The 21283-nt window shown below is 38.9% G+C and overlaps 1 protein-coding gene across 2 annotated transcripts in view; it reads right to left on the bottom strand.

The window, feature by feature from the left end:
* Nucleotides 1–21283, bottom strand: part of LOC125351717 (limbic system associated membrane protein) — a 620820-nt gene that overhangs the window by 13335 nt on the left and 586202 nt on the right. Inside the window, exons 5-7 of one of the 2 annotated variants that reach the window (XM_048346680.1) lie at nucleotides 17246–17366; nucleotides 16491–16639; nucleotides 9249–9284 (exon numbers count right to left, since the gene is read on the bottom strand). In XM_048346680.1, coding sequence (XP_048202637.1) covers nucleotides 9249–9284; nucleotides 16491–16639; nucleotides 17246–17366 — 306 coding nt within the window. The remainder of the gene's footprint in view (nucleotides 1–9248; nucleotides 9285–16490; nucleotides 16640–17245; nucleotides 17367–21283) is intronic. The other variant, XM_048346681.1, reaches the window with a different exon arrangement.

Raw genomic sequence — 21283 nt, forward strand, 5'->3', positions numbered from 1 at the left:
GAGTGAAAAAGTTCAGGGACAGTGCTCAGGCCCTGAGTTCAAGCCCCAATGACCAACAAAAGCAAAACAAGACAAAAATAAAAATCTACCCACCTCCATGGCACTAACCCCTCAGGCAACCTGGTGAAGGGCAGTTCTCACTTAGGCTGGTTCAGCCACTTCCTCTGAGTTGTTGGATGTCCCAAGGACAAGCCTTGTTTCTCTACAACTCCTGCTAGAGTCACAGATCCCAAGACAGCATCCAGCCAGCTCTGGCAAGTGCCTAAAATATTGGTAACACTTTATGACCTGATCTTTCCTACAATGATTCCTATGACCCCTTCTTGTTGAAAGGCTGTATGTTTTCTCTAGATATTCTGCTAGAAAACAAATTCTCAATATACTTATCATTCCTAAGAGATGTCTCCTTCCACTCAGAATGGAATATTGGAGCATGTCTTATAATAGATATGGAAATGCACAGCATTTCCCTAATTTCCCTCCCTTCCTTCCTTCTTCCTTTCATTCCTCCCTCCCTCCCCTCACTTCCCTTCCTCCCTCCCTCCTTTTTTCCTTCCTTCCCTCTCTTCCTTTTTCCCTTCTCTCCTTTTCTTTGCTTCTTTCTTTGTGCCAAATACGAAAAAAAAAAAAAAAACCACAAGAAAATTAGAGACATTCCCCCTAGATTTTAAGGATATAAATCCCTATCCAGCAAGTGTTTCTTGGATTCTAGACATCAGAATCCACAGGAATATTGAGTTCCTTCCCTTCCTTCTGTCTACTAAACCACACTTGTCCCCAAAAGCTATAGCTGCAGTGACCTGCTGTTTTCCCTCAAATAGCCCACAGGCATCCCAAGATGCATTTAACAGAGTTGATTGTGGTAGTTGTTATTTTAATCAATTCCATTACCTACTTTTCCATCTGCCTTGCAAACTCTGTTAGTACAAAACTTCTATGTGGTTCTCCATAGTCACCTGAAAATCCAACTGAGTCAATTCTATGGAGACATTTTTTGAGTAAATGAATAGACAATATTGTTTATTGCCAAATGAAGTTAACTTGTGCCCCAAACGAACTGTAAACTGCCTGTTGAACATGAAGGCTCTTTCCTATGTTGCTAATAACTAGAAAACACAAGGAAAAGAGGACATGAACACAAAAAGAAACTACAAGGCAAAGGCAAAAGGAAGTGGAGAGTACACCTAAAGACACCCAAGAGATCATACTGTTAGTGAGTTAGGATGTGAGGTTCCAGCTTTCAACAGGGCCCCGACACACAGTGAATGAAATCATTGTCTTTTCTAGCACTTTTGATGAGAACTTACCTGTATGCCAGAACTCCAGGTAGAAAGAAAAAGTAAATTTCCCATGTTATTCTAACTTGTGATTCAAAAAACTAGTGTAAGTTACTGTTTAGTTTCTGTTCTTTCCACACTCCTGGTTTTTAAGTCATGCACAAACCACACACAGAAATGAGAAAGCACTGAATAGCTAGCAACTGCCTCACAGAGAACAGGGCTGGGAATGCCGGAATTTGTGAGTTAAAGAGCATGTGAGGTAAACAGGAAGAACAGCTGGGGCCTGTCCACTGCTTTTTACTGTTCTCCCACCTTTCTCCCATCTCTCTCTCTCTCTCTCTCTCTCTCTCTCTCTCTCTCTCTCTCTCTCTCGTGTGTGTGTGTGTGTGTGTGTGTGTGTATTTTTTTCTATACTCCCAATCACAGGAAGCTACCAAGCTACCATTCATTACCCCAAACAATGCCCTCTTGTGCAATTATAAATCTCATACTGGCAATACAAGGGTTATAAAGAGGATGGTTCACTCAGAATCTTTATCAAGAATACAGGCTAGAGAAAAAATCAGATGGGCCAGGGCCATGATTTTTTAGGAGAGAGACTATGTTAGTGGCAATGTCTAGGTGTTAAAGAGATGGGGGGCACTTTCTTGGACAATAGACAAAACAAAACAAAACAAAACAAGCAAAAGAATTCAGTAAACGGCGGTGGCCTAGGTTCCCCAGTGTCCAATTAGGAAGCATGATAAATGGCTTGTAAGGTCGACCCCCCACTGGTTTGTAGAGGATATGAGCTGACAATTCTCAGTGGAGTCCCTGTGAGTAGTCTGCGGGCTCCTCTCATACATCTGGTGCATGTGAACACCTTAAATTGGAATTCCAATCTCATTATGTCATGCTGTGTTCTTGCTTGGCAGGTGTGTTTCTGCACAGCAGTGTACAAGGGGAGATGTAAGGTGGGACGATTGACGCTGAGCTTTCCCCCCGGTAGCAGTGCTTGCCTAGTTTAACTCCTAGGAAGAAGTTGTGATAAAGAGCATGGGGAGAACAGGGTGAGTAGGTAAGGAAAGTAGCTACTGAGGTTAATCTTCATCTCCCCTCCACTTCCATAAGAGACAGTGGCTTTGTGGTGTTTGTGTGGCTGCTAATAGATGTCTAGAAGTGAAAGTTAATACGATCTAAACTTTCCCTTTGATTTTGTTTGAATGACGTCAAGAAAGAATGTATAGAGTACAAAGTGAATCAGGAGCTATAGATATAAGGAATAAGAATTCAAAGTGATGGAGAAAGAAGGAGATTAAGGATAGACTAAAATTAAGCTTTACATGGGGAGGGGGGAAGTCTAAGGTATCACATTTGTCATGGGCTAGGGATTGAATGAATAATTTTAATATTTAGAAGAATATGCATTTCATTGGGGGGATGCAGAAGGGCCTTTGGTATGTCAAATATTCTTCTACAAAGTACCTTCGCCTCTTTTCTTCTTCTGAATTGTAATTAGTGCTACTTCCTTAAAGGATTCTACCTTTATGCCATGTTCTAGACCCTAGAGCTAAGCTTCTGAGGAAAAGCTATGTGATGGCTATCCCCAGGAGTACTTCTCATAGTATCTTCTTGCTAAAAGTCACAGGAGAAAATCACCATGGTGAGCTTTGTTGGAGTTGCACTTGAGAAACTGGAGGAGCCTGCCTGTCAGTTCCTGTCCATTCACCATCCCCCGTCTTCTCACTCTTTGGGGCAGGCCGCCAATATTTTCCACTGCAAATCTCATCGAGCTCTTCTGAGGCAGTTATATTCCTTTTAATTAAAAAGACAAGGCTGCCAATTACTTAAACTTAATCCCCAAATGTAATTGTTACTTTGAAAGATTTTTTTCCCTCATCAAGCTTATACAAGAGCAATATTTCCATCAAATTAAAATTTAGTGGAAGCATGGATTTTCAAAAATATATTCATTTTCAAATCCCTGCCGGCTCTAGAAATCCAAATAGGCTAGCGAGGGAGATCACCAGGTAAAGGTTGACTGGCATAGGCAGATCCAGATTTGGAAAACAGGAGAAGGCATTAGAGATGTCCCAGTACTAAGACATTTCTGATCAATAAACTGATGCTGCAGGATTTTTAGACATTTAGCTTGAAGCTAAATATAAATTCAGAGAGAAATAACCCTTCCAAGCTGCTGCTGGATATTTAAATAAAGCTAGGAATAAATTTCAGGTTGAGTCTTGGTAGCAAAATTGACCAAGTATACTTAAGGAAACAGCAGAAGAGCAGGAAGGTGAGGAGAGAGAGGTAAGGCAGAAACAGGTATAGGGCCTCACTACTACAGTTGCTCTAAATTATTGGTTGCCAACAAGTGAATTATTGGTGTCAGTGAAACAGTGGCATGACTCTTCCACTTGGTTCCTCATCAGTACAACAAACAAACAAACAAACAAAAAGTCAAGAGAAAGTCTGACTATTGTTTCCAGTAAAGGATCCATGGGATCAAGAATTATGGTCAAATTTTATTTCTTTTCATGTACATGAATCATGGCCAAAGATATTTGCTGTACATTTGTTTTGACATGGATATTTAAGTTCTATCAGTAGAGGCAAGATTGTTGTATCCTGTCACCAGGAAGAGACTGATGTGGTGAAACAGTACAAGCCTTCCTAGGACATACATTATACCTCTGCCTAGCCCAGGGGCAGAATCCTTAGTCTGATGGCTGTTGATTAGTTAAATACATCACATACTGTATGGTGGATGCCCAGTGTCTGCAGGGTGCACTATTATCACACTTATATATAAAAAAAGAACTACCATAAAACATTTTGTAGTTGGCCTTGAGATAATTCGACTTCTCAACTTGTCAATAGTAGGAGCATTTCAGATCTTAGAATCTATAAAACTTCAAACTAAAACAAAACCATACTGAATTCACATCTCGTTGAATGTCCATGCAAAATGACACACATGTACCTTTAAAGACAGTACATTTTTAACAAATCATAGAAAATATATGCATTTGGGTATGAGTATTTTTAAATTCAATATGCTCTTGTTCTACAAACTTGAAGCTTTTCTCTTTATGAGTTATTGAAGATAATACTTTGAACTTGCAGGCATGAAAAATATAATTTCTTTCCCATTTCACAGTTGGAAAAACTGAATTACAGAGAACAATGCAAGTAATTATCCATGATTAATGGAGGTGTGTATGTAAATCAATCTGAATAAGTGTGTGAAATTAAATGTGCTGATGCCAGATAGTTCTTCCCCTTAAAAAAAAAGATAAATGCTTTCAAATAAATATGCGTGAGTCAAACATACCCCCCCCCTCTCTCTCTCTCTTTCTCTCTCTCTCTGCTGGTATATTTGGAAATGAGCTTTGTAAATATGTGTGGATACTAAATGATTATGAATTTTACATCTGGTAATATATACAAAGAATTAGATAAGTGGTAAAATTTCACTGGACAAATGTATATCTAAGGAATATTATGAGTGCATATGTACTATGCCATACAGATTTATACATGGAATTTGTATCCCAAGTAGCTGCTTGATCATTAAAACATGTGGAGAAGGAGGGTAGGTATAGACATAACCGAAAATGGAACAGTGGAACTGTGGAGATTGGTTTGGGGAGGGGGAGGGAGATGAAGAACAATGACAGGAGGGATGAGTCTGATTAAGGTACATTGTATGCAGATATGTAAATGTGAAAATGAAACCACCTTGTACAGCTAGTTGTTGCTAACCAAAAATGTAGTGCAAAAGGATGGAGGAGAAAGTACATACTACTTTCTTAGGGTTATGGGGATTGCTTGAGTTAAAAAGATCTTAAATCACTATTGGTAAGTAAGCAACCTACTAAGAATGTTAGCAATTGTTATTATATTAATATTATTGTTAATACTAATGCCACTATTGCTATATTTAGGAGCTGTAAAGAGACATTTTCTTTGAGTTCCAGAATGATATCCTATAGAAAATAAATGAGATTCTAGTGATTATTTAGAGATCTTTACAGCATGAGATCAGTTCAGGGCTTTCCTATTTTCCCTTTCCATCCCTTTGGAGTCTGAATGTAAAAACCTATTCCTAGGAGTGCCTGGTGAGGACAGGGCTATCCCCTCCTTTACCATGCTAGGCCTGCCTAGAAGAACACCAATCTCCCTGAGAGAAAACATACCAGGCTGACTCCAAATGTATGTGAGCCTGATCTGTTTGTGGGTTGGATGCTAATTCTTTCTCAAGTTTAATTCTGGGGTGGTGGTTGTTTTGTTTTCAGAGAGAGCTTTAGACAGCTGTATTAATCATGCAAACCCAGCCATGTGCAATGTGTTTTATCAATGGAAAAACAACAACTGATTGGCAAGCAGCTGTGCACAGACCCGGTGCAAGGCCTGAACCTGGAAGATAATATCCACATTTCCCAAACCCACTCACCACACGGGGTTAGTGATTGGAAAGGCTGTTCACTTGGGAGAAATAATCAGATGGGAGGCAAACAAGTGAGACACAGTTCAGGGAGTTGGTTGTTCTTTTTTTTTTTTTTTTTTTCTTTCTGGTTTTGTTTTTAAGAGGCAGTGAGGGAGCTTAGAGAGCCAGAAACTCAAGGGAACTTTTGGCTGGAGAGCTGTTAGAACAAAACAATGGTGGTTTGTCCTTGTTCTTTTCCCTTCTCTCATTTTATTCTTTGCTTTCTGGGACTGGTTTCATCACCTCATCCTGAACCTATTGCCCTTTTCAATGTGAAGGCCTCTGTAGGGACATTTGCAACTATGAAGAAGGCCTGTGCACAAGGAAGCTGGAGGGGAGAATTTGATCAATGCTCAGAATTCTGAGGGCACAGGAAATGAGTTAAGGAAACAAAATAAGTAAGAAAAGTTTCCTCAGACTTTTGCAGATGACTCTTGACTCACTTTACAATTCAGTAGATTTTCTGCAACAACAGAATAGGAGGTGAGGTAGGGTAGGGTGGAGTGGGGTGAAGTGGGGTGTATTTATGCAATATCTGCAATTCAGACTCATTTCAGAATTAATAAACTTAAATTAAAATTAATGGGGTAAAGGACCTATCAGGAACAGATCCAGGATGGAAAACTATACATATTTTCTTTATATCTTTTAAATTATGGCATAGGGAAGAAAAGTGTGTGTGTGCGTGTGTGTGCACGCGCGCACACACATGTGAGTGTGTGTGTATGTGTGTCTGTGTTTGGTAAAGGACATTGGGAAATTTTCTAATTGGCCACAGCCAGTACACATTACTCTTTGGTGTAATTCCAGCATTATTATCATCACTGCAGAAAATCAAGCAATATGATGATGGAAACCCTAGGGTAATGCATTTGATTTATTGAGCCTTGTTTTGGCTTAATCACAGCTTAAGGGGGTTTAGTTCCACATTCTTGCTGATGCTCAGCAATGCATCCTCAGTTAGCCCAATGGGCCATGGAGTGTTGAGGAAGAGAGACAACCCTCCAATGAGAGATGTTAACAAAGAAGCTGAAATGAAATATGAATATTAGGAGAAGAGAAAGTTGTTTTTTTTTTATCATGGATGGGCAGCAAGGTATCTTTGTGACTTCCTACTGTCAAAACACCTTAAGGGAAAATATGGTCATGATATTCAATGTACACATGAGACAATGTAACCAGGTAACTTGGGAGGGTGGATGGGATCTGGAGAGATGGGGACAATGATGAAAGGGATGACACTGAGTGAGATGTGTTGTACTGTTGTTCTGTTAAGTTGTTCTGTTAAGTTGAAATCCCTTCATACCACTATTCAGCGATAATAAAAGTATTTTAAAAAAATCTTAGGGAAATTGGTCCAAAATTCTTCCAAGCACTTGTTACAAACAATTGCTTATGGTCATGTTAATATTTGGGAGATAATTTAGGGACAAAATACACATTTGATTAAATGAGGGAGTCTTACATTATACTTATGACTATAGTAAGATGAGCTTTATATAGCTGTTTGGATACTCAATTTGCAACCTAAGGAATCAGGCATTCTATCCTTAGCTTTCCTTTCCAAGGGAAAGTACATTTCATGGGATTGGTCATCTTGATTAGGAAGAAAGAGGAGAAGAAAAAAAAGTGATTAAATCCTTAAGGAGTTAGAGTCTTGTGAAGAATGGGGAATTAAAGAGGGGGCTGTCATTGTAGGGCAGCCTCTCACACCAGCTATCCCAAACCTCCATGAACAGCTTTTCAATTTCTACTCGCAGAAGCTCAAAGTATTAGTAGTACGCGAAACTATATTCTCTACATCTACTGGATCTAAGAAAGCTAACTACAGTCTACCTACAACATAAAAATCAAACGAGGGTCATTCTCCAATCAACAATTCAGTTCATGGGGAATGGGAAATTCCACATGCTCCCTCTCTAGACTAACTTGTGTTTCCACTTTTGACTGCTGTCTTTTATGAAGAGTGTCTGGCTTCACTTTGTTCCATGTTACCTATGTCATAATGCACAATCAGATAAGTATTTGAGCTTGTGGCTGCAGAACCCATGTTACAGAGGATAGCTGAAGTCATCATGATACTGTGCAATGCTCATCTTGGATGGGGCACGACCTCTTTGAAAATGCTATCCATTGGGACAAATGTGTATGTTCGTGAGTTCCATATCAAGATATTTACAAGATGGCAACACGATAAAATAGTGTCAATCTTTGCAGCAACTCTGGAAGATAAATGTTTTAAAATAATCGTGGCATGTCAGGAATTCAAGATAGGATTATTTTCCCTGAGTACTAAATTCTGTGTCGAGTTTTTAAAAAAATCAGGCACATTTTAGCAGGTTTATTTTTAGTGGTTGGGATAAGAAGCAGATTTCATTAGTGTTCTAGAAAGTTTTTTTTTTTAAATTCATCAGAGTTCTAAACTTTTATATTAAAATATTTGAAGTCTCCTTAAAATTTAATAATAAACTCTTTTATTAAGCTGTCTTATTGTTCCTGGAAACCTTGCAGTACCCATTTCAAACATAATTAAAATAAGTTTGCATATATGTGATAGCATATTTATGCAAAACATTGTATTATTGACATTCTGAATATCCATACTCAATTTTGGTCTAATTTTTAGCTTGGACAAATGCTAATGAATCATGATCTTTCTTCAAACTTATAAAACAGCAGCTTACCACTGTTAATGCTGAGCACATTTTCTTTATAGTGTGGATGATAATCTCGTTTAATTGGATTTATTTTTTCCATACTAGGCCCTGCATGGCCTAGTTTCCTTTTTTTTTCTCAGGTCTTTGAGTGCTATTTGCAAATCACTTTTCTGGAATTTAATTTCAATGGTAGGTTAGTTTCATTTCAGATTTTTTGTATTATTTTAATTTTATTTGCCAATTTGCCTTTAAATAGCCTTAAGCAAGAGAGTCTTGGCTGCGACTTGCATCTAAATGGGATGTGGGAAGCACAATTTAATTTGGATATGTTAGAAGGTTTTATGAAAAAGAATGCAGAACGACTACTTAAATTTTGTTCTAAAGTAGTTATGCTAAAAAGGAAAAAAGAAATCTATAAGTTGATCAAGAGTTTAAAGCAAAATAGTATCCTTGTAATCTAGTTGAGTTTAACCTTGGATTTCAAATTCAAATAGTACAAATCTCTACATGTAAGGGTGGTGAGTGGATGAATTTGTAGTTTATGGTTTTGAAAAGCTAGAGAATATAAGCAGCTGTTTTCCACAAATGTGAGTAGTTTAATAAATACTGATTTAAAAAAATTGCTCTTGAGTTCAGCATTGCCTATCTACTGACCGACTTGAAGTTAGTTCAGATAACCTACCTATCATTTGTTGTAGTGGTAGTACACTGACTGTTTTTTGAATGTTTAAAGAAAAAAAAACACAAAAGCAAATCTACTATTTGTGAATGTTGTATTTTGCACATTATTGATGTTGGAGAATGACCCAGCAATAGATCTACAGTTATAGAAATCATACTGACCTTGAATGGGATGGGGGATTGTGGGTAAAACACGCTCTAAAGGGGGAAAAATGGTAAACAACATGGAGTTTCAATACAGAGATACAAATTTTTCTGTTGTTCAGCCACTCAAACTATTGCAAAGCAGATGAATTCCCATGCTTCTAGGAACTTGTTTCCCATGAGATGATTATTTGTTCTTTCTGTTAATACCAAAGCTTCAAAATACTAAAGCAATTAAAAGCACAAGACATTTTGAAAAAGTCTATGCAGAGTAAGGAGACTACATCAGATTGTGGTAACTCTTCAGATCCTTCTCTCTCCATTGGAATCATCTACTGCCCAGACATTAGATGTTATACAACACTGAGTAGAGGCTGTTCATAGCAAATGCTGAAATCCAGGCCATGCACCTTGATCCTTTTGCTCATGAGAGATGGAAAGTGTGGCAGGTACTCACACCTACTTTCATCTCCCTCAGCCACACAGCTCATCACTCTTAGCGAAGCATCTTTAAATTTTGTTTTTGGAAATACTAGCTCTTCTTCTCTCTTAGGTTTTTGCTTCTGTATTAGTGAGGCTCATGCAGGAGTCATTCACAGGTAATTCATTTCTTGGAATGATATAATTTTATTTTTAATCTATTCCTTATTCACACCCTCTTGATATAATACAATCTTGTGTGAAATTTGATAGCCAATCAAACCTGCTTGATTGTACATCCTGCTGAATTGTAAGAAGTATTTCCCTTTTGAGAGCAGAGGTTTTAAGCTTTCAAGTCTGTCACAGTTCTCAAGCAGGGCTACTGACTACAAATTGAATATGCTGATGGAATTTAGGCTTCCAGGTACCCTGCTTTTTATTAAAAACAGAGGTTTAGCTCTAAATTCTCCTCTGACACTTTTCAGAATGATGCATTATTTGCTACCTACCTCTGAACGTAGTGTAACACAGTACATATTTTCTGCCTATGCAGAAGTTTGCTTAAATAATGACCAATGATAAGTGAAGATTAGGAAAAACCAAAATCATAGAGGTAAGCCTATGCACATATTCAAATCTGATCTTCTGTCCCTTTTATACCATAAGGAAAAGTAGATTTTACCTGATCTTCAATACATTTGACCACTGAGAAAACCCAGACTCCACGCAGAGTGAACTCTGTAGCTTAGCTGAAGGTTTCCTAAGTGTCTTAAGATGCAGCAGGTCAATAACAACTCAGTGAACAATGGTTGCCCAAGTGTCATGTGGAAAAATGGTTTAAACCTTCACTGGTTATGTGGTATCAAGTTTCCAGCTTTGAAAATAAATAGCAGAACTACTTTGAGCATTTATGTAGCAGTTGGAGACCATTGTCCCATGCAATGCTCTTTTTACTGCGTTTTATTCTTATTATTACTAGTATTACTGAGTGTTTAAATGATTCAGCTTAATATTTTCCCATCACACTGTTCCCAGCTGTGCAAATGCACTTTGCCCTCATTTTTACAAGACAACTTACATATAGTTAAAACCACCTTTGCTCGCCTTTTTCATCTGCTTCTCAGCTTGTTATTATGGGCTTAGCTCCACCCTGTTATTCTCATTTTAGGCTTATCATGCTCCATTAGTTAGTGCCGTTCTCTAAATGTCATCTCTTTCCTTTGACTTTTCTTTCCACAGATGCTTCCCTGGTGAAGCTTTTTATCCTTTTTTTTTCTCACCAATATTCTGCTGCTCTTTTTTAGAGTGGATGCCAGAGTTTTATGAGTTCCCATAGTAAATGGTGTTTAAAAAATTGAATACCAAGGAAAATGACAAAAAAACCCAAAAATTCAATTTTTGGCTTTCAAAAAGGAAAGGAGGGTGGGAACGTTGGGCACAGACACTCTCCCTATGACTGGGTGGGTTCCTGGGGAGATCAACTTTGCTCAGCACCTGATTGGAAGGAATGAAAAACAGAATGCCACTGTTGACTCCATCATTCAACTGTGGCCTTTAGGTACTCCCTTATCTCCGAACTCATGGTGGTTTTTTGTTTGTTTTTGTGGCTAAATGAGTGTTAGGTGTGTATGGGTGGCTGATGGTGCTGGGTAACAGGAGAAACAACTCAATGAGCATCAAGAGGTCAAGAGGAAGCATTTTAACTAAAGACACTAAATGATGAAGACTCGAGTTGAGTGTAGGTGGTATATGTTGAAAGGTCATGAATGTATTGACTTAGGTTTGATTTATTTCCCAAATGGGTACTGCAAAAATGCTTAATGATCTTTCTGAAAGTCAATCCCTTGATGCCAATGCTTGAAATGCAAAGTAGTCTAAGGACTTACCTATTTCTTTTGAATCCACACCAAGCCTTTAAAAAAACAGTTGATACTAGTCTTTTAAACAACATTGGGTTCAAACAGTAGCTAAGAGTGTTTTCTTATGTGGCAGTATAAGAACTTGTTTAAGAACTCTGCCAAGCGTTATCTAGTATTGCTGGGTGCTGTGTGTTTAACTCTACATCCCTAAAATAATCATTTAAAATTGTTTTTAAAGAAGGGGTGAGTGTGTGTTCTCACTATAAAATCTCATAGTGCTGAATTTTCTTAGTACTTAAAATGTACTCCATTATAAGTTTATAAGTTTGTAATTTTTTACAATTAAAAAGAAATTCATAAAAACCCTACCTCCTGGGCTGGGGATATGGCCTAGTGGCAAGAGTGCTTGCCCCGTATACATGAGGCCCTGGGTTCAATTCCCCAGCACCACATATATAGAAAATGTCCAGAGGTTGCGCTGTGGCTCAGTGGCAGAGTGCTAGCCTTGAGCAAAAAGAAGCCAGGGACAGTGCTCAGGCCCTGAGTCCAAGGCCCAGGACTGGCAAAAAAAAAACCTACCTTCTACATACTGGTATGGCATGATCAAGTGCAGATTTCTTTATACCCTCCCCCCCCATACTTTACTAACCCATATAATTCTCTAAAGAGGAGGGAACTGATCAGTAGGACTGTCTTATAATGTGAACCCCTTTCAAGCCATTCATCTAAAATGTTACCTGAGAATCTCAACATACTAAAACCTAAATCCAGACTCTAGGCATTCAGTGGACCTGCACATTCTGATGGCAGGTAACAGGAATGGAAGTAGGTGGTAGCATAGGTAGGGCTCTTGGCTCTAAAGGAAAAGAGCAGTTTTAAGCTAAGAGTTTTAAACCTCATTAAGTGAAAAGAAAGAAATGAAATATCTACTTACCTCCAAACTGCATGCTATATCTCCTGCTATTTTTACCTACCTGTATAGGTAGGTTATAGGTAGGTATCTGGAATTAGATTACCGAAGCACCATCTTTCTTATGTAAACTAGTTCTATGATGTCTGAATCATGGGGACATAGCCAGCTTGTCATGATGACTTAATGAGACCATGTATGGAAAGCATTAAGTACATAGTGCATGCTATGGAATACACCGTGAGCACTCAGTGGATAGAGTTACCTAACTTGTCACTCCACATTTTGTCTCCTTTTCTCTCTTACTAACACTAACTCAACATAAGCACCAAAACTAGAGGAACCTACACCTTGATAATTACTCCTCAGTCACCACTGTGGAAATGAATATTATATTCAATAATGGATCTTCTCTGGACATCATCAGAAATCCAAGTCTCCATTTGTGTCACACACAGACTCCCCTGTCTGACAAAGACTAAGGAGCTAAAAATCCCTGACCAAACATATTGCCACTGTGGGCTGACATATTAAAAAACAAATTTGTAAGGTAATAATACTTAGCCTAGTGATGAAGGAAAATATAGAAAAGGCACTACTTGACTCAACAGACTTAAATAATAGTGCTTGACAGAGTGCTAAACCATAGAAAAAGACAATGAGTAAAACATGCTTCCAGTAGCTTAAGAATAAATGATTATCAATACAGTGTGTTCTTGAACTCTTGGTCAATTATTTTGAATAGAGGGTGGACAAGTATATGTATGTATTATGTTGCTAAGGAAAAGGGATCTTAAATTAACACTGTGAAACAGCACGTCACTGTGGTGGCCCCCACTGAAAATGTGCTGACTCACCACAGATGAGTAAGTGAGTAATTGTGAACTCTTCAGGGGCTCTGGCTCTGGGTCTCATCTGTTGCTGCCTCTGTCTGGTGGCAGCTCACCAGCTGCCACATCAGCTCTGGACTGGCTTGGTCAGCAGAGCACCCTACTGCCCACACAGTGCTTCTGTCAGGGCTTGTGGCTGCAGACACCTCCTCTTGACATGAAGCTGTGGGCCAGTGCCATCAACAGCACTTGCATGGGGATTCCTTTTCCCTTCAGCACCATTTACTTTGAATCTAAGTAATGGCAATCCATTCCATATATGCACTTTTCTTTTTCTTTCTTTCCATTCCCTCCCTCCCTCCCTCCCTCTCCTTCCTTCCTTCCTTCCTTCCTTCCTTCCTTCCTTCCTTCCTTCCTTCCTTCCTTCCTTCCTTCCTTCCTTCCTTCTTTCCTTTCTTCCTTCTCTTTGACTTCCTCTCCTTCTTCCTCTCCTTGCCCCTGACCCTTCTCTCATCTTGAATGAACTGTGCTAACATGAAGCCTCATCTTCAAGGTTTCTGCCTCCCACATCTAGCTGATGGAGCTGGGATGCATGGGTGCCATCCTTTTTTTGTTGTTGGTTGTGGGGCTTGAACTCAGGGCCTGGGCACTGATCCTGCGCCTCTTTGTACTCATGGCTAGTGCTCTTACCACTTGAGCCACAGCAACACTTCCACAGGTACCATTCTTACTGCAAAAGAAGCAGAATTTTTCCTCCCCCCTTCCATCCTTAGAATGTTCATAATTAAACTTAGTGTCTAATTATGAACTGGACAGTTGATCTATTGTTTTTCTATATTTTTCAATAGTTCCTTGCCTAATGACCTTTTATTTTTTATTCTTCAGTAACTGTAGTGTTTCTTTACTTTACCATAAGGTTGTAATACAATTCCAAGCCAAATGTTGATGCGTTTTATGCAGCTAAATGAGGAACTACTGCCTGAGAGGGCTGCTGTAGAGAGGGCATTATGGGGGCTGCTGGGAGGTAACATGTCATTAATCACTGCACCATGAAATACATAATTGAAGATGACTTCTCCCAAATCATCAAGGGCATTCTAGTTCCCTGACTGTCAGTTCACAAAAGAAATCCAACAGAATTCTTTCATGTATGTGTAAGTACTGAGGTTTCAACTCAGGGTCTAGAGCTATTACTTAGCTTTTTTGCTCATGGCTTGTACTTTACCACACCTCCACTTCTGGATTTCTTGCAGGTTAACTAGAGATAAGAGTTTCACAGGTCTGTCTATTGGTTGCCTTGGAACCATGTTCCTCACATCTCAGCCTCTAGATATTTAGGGATGAGACACCAGCATTCATCCAGCTTGATGTTTCCTTAATTTCATTAAGTCCTTAAGTGACAGGGGAGTGGCATTACAGAGCTCAAGACTGCCTTTCACTACCTCAGTCATATCTTTATTATCCTTGACCCCGACCAGGCTCTGTTCTCTCCATTCCAACTTTTCCATCTTTCCGCTCTCCTTTCTCTTCATCTTTCTTAGTCTAGAGGCACCACTTTGTTTGTTAGTATATATCTTATTTCCCATCTGATGAGAAAAACACACTTAAATGCAATTGTGTATTTAGTCACCTTTTAAAACCAAACCAGTTGCCCTGTTCTTCTCACCCTTAAAACCTTGTTAAGTATAAGTTGTTCTGAGTTTCTCTTAGATTTGTCAGAATCTTGAATTCATATTTGAGGCTGGCTTTGTCCATACTTCTTAAATTTATACTATCAGTGATAAATCAGGCTACATTTCTTAATATATATTGTCCCAAGTGTTTTATGATTATTGATGTCTTTGGTTGAAGCAAAAAACACTGGTGTTTGGTCTTGAGACAGACTAGAATATGCATTTTAAGCTTCATATTGATTTGGCATTTGTATAGCTCCATCCTATCAAATTGTCATAGACTGATGCCAGTGAGAGTTATGAATGAGAATCTAATGGTTAAATTTAGGGTAGTTTGTGCTGGTTATGTCTGTGGTGTGTGTGTGTGTGTGTGTGTGTGTGTGTGTATGAGTGTGTGTGTGTACATACACATATACGTTCTTGGAGCTTGAGTAGTTTTAAAATGGTTTTCATATCATATTTCAAGAGAATTCTCAGTTAAATTGATTTTTATTCTAAGAATCTTCTGTTCTTGAAGTTTCATCTAAACTGAATAAGACAAGATAAAGACACTATCCTGGTCGTAGTATGTTTTTCCAATCGAGCTTGTGCAGAAAAATAGTTATTGTAAAATAATAACAATGCTTTTTTTAGACATTTTTATCGAGTGTAAATGAACTTCTTCGGGGCTCAGCACTTGCTAACTTCTCTTTTTTAACTCAACAAACGAGTTTCTATTCAGTCTCCTCGTTTTTCCCTTCTATCTCTCAGGAGACGTTTGTGTCTATACTCCTCACTGCTTGACAAGGCAGAAGGCTCAGAACTGTGACTGTAACATGCTGTTAAAGAGCAAGACACTTAGGTGGGATCTACTACTAACATCTCACTTTGAAATGACTGACCACTTTTGAGTCAACTTTCAGGGTCTTCTCTGATCTTCAATCAGTCTGTTTTTCCTACTGTTTCATCCCATTGCAAAGTATATTGGAGAAGTTGTGTTTCCCTCTGTTACACAGAAGCCTTCTGCATCCATGACCACTTCATTTAGATTTTATACTGTTACAATCATTCACTCCATCTTCTCTTGTGTTATCAAAAATAAACTTTCTTGTCCAGCCTCTCCCTCTCTCCTTTTCCCAAGCACTCTCTTTAACCCATTTTTTGTCTCTCTCTCTACATATATATATATATATATATATATATATATATATATATATATATATTACTACCATTACTGATATTTTCTAATGGCCATCATTAGCAGGTTCTTACTTACCTGTGTTTCTTAAAGAGGGCACTATATATGTTCTTTGCATATACAAAGGCCATATGTATCCTTTGCCTCCATGAAATAAACAAATAAATAAAAACAAAACAATATAATTATCAAAACTAAGAGGCTGCAGAAGTTCTTCCATTTGCCTCTTCCATAGGCCTCCAGATTGAAAAATCTTAGGTTTTCTTTCTGTGAGTATATTCTTACTTTTGTGTAAGTTTACCTTTTATAGATGAGGTAGTGATTTGCAGGTTTTCACAAGAACTCTACCAGTTTAACTGGGCTGAGTCGGGCCCTGCCTTGGCATACTTACTGAAAAGGACTAGGCTGGCATTGGTGACCCCCAGCTTGTTGGCAGCCACGCAGGTGTAGTTGCCATAATGCTCCTCAGTGACGTTGGTCACCGTCAGGGAGGACTGCCCCTCCGTGCTCTTAATCTCAAGGCCATTGGCACTGTTTATCCTAAGAAGGTAAAACAGAAGAGTTAAAAGAACATGGAGGATGGTGTTACCTTAGTGATTTCGCCCCCACTTTCTTACATGGAGGAAGAGAGAGATAAATCAATTAGACATTGATTTCCCTAGCCAATTCCTCATCATCATTGCACAATTCCCGTGATTGGAACCAATGTCCATTAATAGAGAAGACTCAGGAATAGATGTGTTCCATTTGCCCAGGGTTTTGCTATATGAGAAAGAAAGTACCCATGGAATCACATTTGTCACTTTCTATATCATTCCTGAGCTTCAATTTAAGAGTTATAGGCCCTAAAGAGCCTGATACATGATATTGAGCCAGGTATCAGTGGCTCATACCTGTAATCCTACTGACCAGGAGGCTGAGACCTGAGGAATGTAGTTCACTGCTAGCCCAGAGAGGAATTTTCATCAGATTCTTATATCTGATCAAGCACGAAAAAGCCAGAAGTGCTCAAGTAGTAGAGCACTAGCTTGGAGTGAAAAACCTGTATAGTATAGGACTGCACAATTACAACTAAGCTTGATTTTCATTGGCTCTCTTTCAATCCTCAGTATGATGAAAGGGAGGCATGGTGGGTTTGACACATACCTGGTGTCATCCCGGTACCACTCAAAGTCAGGTGCAGGCACCGCCGAAGCCTCGCACTTGAGTGAAGCTTGTCGCCCTGTGGTGGCCTCGTTGCTCTTGGACTCTGTGATGGTGGGAGGATCTGTAGGAAGGACAGGCACACAGGGTTATAGGAGAGCCCCGGCCCTTGCTAGACCTTGCATTCAGAAAGGAAGTAGGAAGGAGAATCTGCTTGCAGAGACACAAGGAAAGGGTTGGCTGCACAGTCCACACTTCCATGACTTCTGATTGAATGGGACTGAGCAGCACAAACTAAACAGAAAGGAGAGACAAATAATGAAATGTAGAATCGTTACCTAAATGAGACATCTAACAGGATTGTGTGGACATGGAACCCCATAAGCCCTCAATGGTAAATTGTAATATTTACCAATTTTCTTTTCAGATACTCAGTGATGATACCAAAAGGCTTGAAAATTTAAGTGTATAATTTGGCTAAGTTTTTTAATTTCTTTTTTCCCCATTCTCACTACTAGTTAGAGATGGCTTTGAGAGGTTTAATGCAAATGATAGAAAGCTAGTCTTTCCAAGTCTAGCCTGATAGTGCCAAAGGAATTCAGCAACAAGCAGTAAAATAAAAATTCTAATATTAAGTAATAACTTTACCTCCCTTCTCCTTCATATGATCTGCTTTTGCCATGATCCAGATGGGAGGCACAATTGCAAAATTTCACCTAAAAGCCACGTGTGGCTGGTTTATGCCTGCAGTCCTAGCCACTCATGAGGTTGTGGTTTGATTCCAACCTGGTCAGGAAAATCTGTGAGACATTATCTTCAATGTATCACTAATAAAAGTCAGAAGTGGATCTGTGTCTCAAGTGGTAGAGTAAAATAAGATCAGAGACAGAGTCCAGTCCCTGAGTTCAAGCTCCAGCACAGGCAAAAGACAAATTAATTAATACATAATAATAAAAACAGACTCAAGACTCTTACTCTTCTGCATAGATTTTAAATGATTTATCCAATTTTAGAAAACTCTTTTCTCAAAGTTTTCAATGTATAGAAGATTTAGATTATGAGTTTACCAGGGTGTTCGGCATCAAGTTAGTCTGCAACTTCCTCCCCTATTTCATTTTCCTATTAGTGTGTAAATCTTTGTCACTTGGGGGTCAGGGAGAAGGAGTAAGAGAACTTTTGGCAGTTATCAGGTCAATAGGCAGCCACAGCTGGGATTTGTTGCTGTTGTTCTTTAGACCTATCTGCCTCTGTATGATATAATGAAAGAACTCTCGACTGGAAGGTGGGATGCCGGCATGGGACTTTAGTTTGTCTGCATATACTTCCCATGACACCCTCTGTTCTGTGGGCCTTCTTTTAATTACCTACAAACATTCTTTACAAATAGATATCGTATCATCATAGCCCATGAGGTTTTTGTTTATTTCTTAGTACATTTCACTTTTGGATTATATCTGCCCCATGAGTTGGGAGTTAGAATTTGTAGTCAAGAGTAGGAAATGTAAAATCTATTTTTTTATTGTACTATTAGACATCACTCTATCCTGAGTGACTGTCTGCACCAGTTGCTCCTTTCCCTCTTCATCTTTTAAAAGGAGCTACCTTAAGATGATCACCAAAGTTCCATTCAAAAGTCACTCTGACAAACTGGCTGTCTAGGACATGAGCACACCTCATTTTAAAGGATGATTTAAGATCTGGATACATTTGCACTGGTGAGTGAAGTACTGGTCTGGAGAGGGAGAACTCATTACAAGTTGTGGACTGAGATCTAAACTCCATGGGCTTGAGCTTGAATCCACGCACAGCCTGACTCTCATTGGTTCTTCCTCATTAGAGTCGTTAGTACTTGGCTCAGATTCACACTGCTCAATTTCTTCTTGAATAAAATGCTGGAGCCAGTGGCAGGGAGGATCATTAGAGAGCTGGTGAAGGAACTTATAGATAGTATACATTAAGTCTGACATAAAGGGTCTGCAAAGAGGGGTAAGATTTGACATATACAAGGCCTTAGAGCTGATCAAAGCAGCAACAAATTCAATGTGAAAGAGAGGCAAAGAAAAAGTTTCATTGGTGGAGTGGCTCAAATAGTAGTGCACCTACCCGGGTTGAGGCCCTGAGTTCAAACCTCAATATGACTCCCTCAAAATAAGAAAAAAAATTTTTTTAGAAAAGCTTGGTGCTGATGGTATATGGTTGTAATGCTAGCAGCTAGAGAGCCTGAGATCCAGAGAATTATGGTTTGAAGCCAATTCATTTATAAAAGTTCATCAGCACTTTTCTCAACCCCTAAATGGGTGTACAATAGTGATATACACTGGACACCTCAAGGTACACTGGAAGTTGAGATTGTGAGGATGGCAGTTTCAGAAAAGTCTTCAAGATTCCATCCCCACAGAGGGGGGTTGGCTACAGTTGCACGAGTCTATGATTCCAGATGTGAAGGGAACCCTAAAAGAAGGTGAGTCATAGGTGGGAAGTGAAGTATTATCTGAAAAACAGTCTGTGAAAAACCCAGGTGCAACTGGTAGCTCAACTGGTAGAGTGCTAGCTTAGCAAGAACAAGGCCCAAACACCAGTGTGGCCTAACATTTTTAAGAGTATTAAGAAGGTAACATCACATCTGGCTGGTTCCCTTTGTTCTTTTGAGAACAAGTTTTAGGCAGAAAGTTCTTCTCTGTTTCTCTGTGCTGACAGTCTGATTTGGACTCTCCCCTGGCTCTCATGGGAGCTGTTTCCCCATCCCAAGGTAGAAAAGACTAAGGTGATAAATTGGACATATGAAGGTGCTATCTGCAATTACCCGGATCTCTAATCATAGTAGGATCCTGTCTCCAAAGCTACTCCTTGACTTCTTTCTAAATTTGTTTGGAAACAGATTATGTAAGCAACGGCTAGTCATTAGTGGATCAGAGGCCTGAGCATGGAGCAGTTGGCAAGAAACTGGGGTTGAGCACTTTCAAGTGCTTTCATCTCAAGAAAGGATAACATTGGTCAATTACCAAGGCCAACCATTTGCTACTGTCTTTCAAAACCTAGGAAGGTTCTTGTGCCAAAGTAAACTCATGAGTGCTAACAAGTGTCAGAAGAGTTGAATGTTCCTAATATTTCTCAAGTGACTCCATGGTGCAGGTTTGTTCGATCATGGCTTATTGGAATGAAGATTTCAAAATTCCTCTTAATGAATTCAATATAGGTGAAAATAGGAAAGATTATTACAAGTCAAATGACAGCATGCCTACTGTAGTTAAAATAATACATGTCCTTGCACACAATATGATTATAATAAAAAATGGCCTTATTAAAAATACTGCATTGAGAGATCCATTGTTACACTGTATATGACTTTGGAATACCTTCTAATTGTCAAAGGATTCTTTGAGATTTTATTACTTCAAAGTTCCAGGTTCTGAAAATATTAATAAGAGGCTTTCTTATTCTTAAATCACAATTACAAGACTTTCCATTAGAATGGCTATGATAACAATAGAAGTGACCTAGGAAACAAAATGTTACGAATTTAATCTTCCTCATATTGGAAGTAATTGTTCCAAAGGATACAATTTGAACAAATGATGCAGTTTATAGGCATCATAGGCATGTGTTGGCATTCTTTGAGGATGCAGTATTCTCTTTATAAAGGAATAGCTCTGGAAAATGAATTCTTAACTTTATCTCATGAATGAGAAGACAGATATACAGAGGGGTAGTGACTTGTCCAAATGACCCTGACTGCTATGGGGATGGGACAGTGGAATTGCACCCAGATTTACCAAGTTAACTTCTGAGTCTCTCTGCTATGGTCACTCCATTTGAAGGAATTTTTTTAGACAACAATGGATTCCAATAAAGGAAACTATCCTTAATAGTGTGAATGGTAAATGTGACAGATTCCTGTTTTTTGCAAGGTACCAGCACTATATAACATGCAATGACATAATGGGTATAATTCTGCATCAGAAGTGAGCAGAGGTGGGCTGCTTCCATCTGTCCCCTTTGATGTGTTAGAGCTGTGTGCTCTGCGCTTGCTTCTCCTGAAGC

This window comes from Perognathus longimembris, chromosome 5, assembly GCF_023159225.1.
Source record: "Perognathus longimembris pacificus isolate PPM17 chromosome 5, ASM2315922v1, whole genome shotgun sequence".
In the NCBI taxonomy this organism is placed as follows: Eukaryota; Metazoa; Chordata; class Mammalia; order Rodentia; family Heteromyidae; genus Perognathus; species Perognathus longimembris.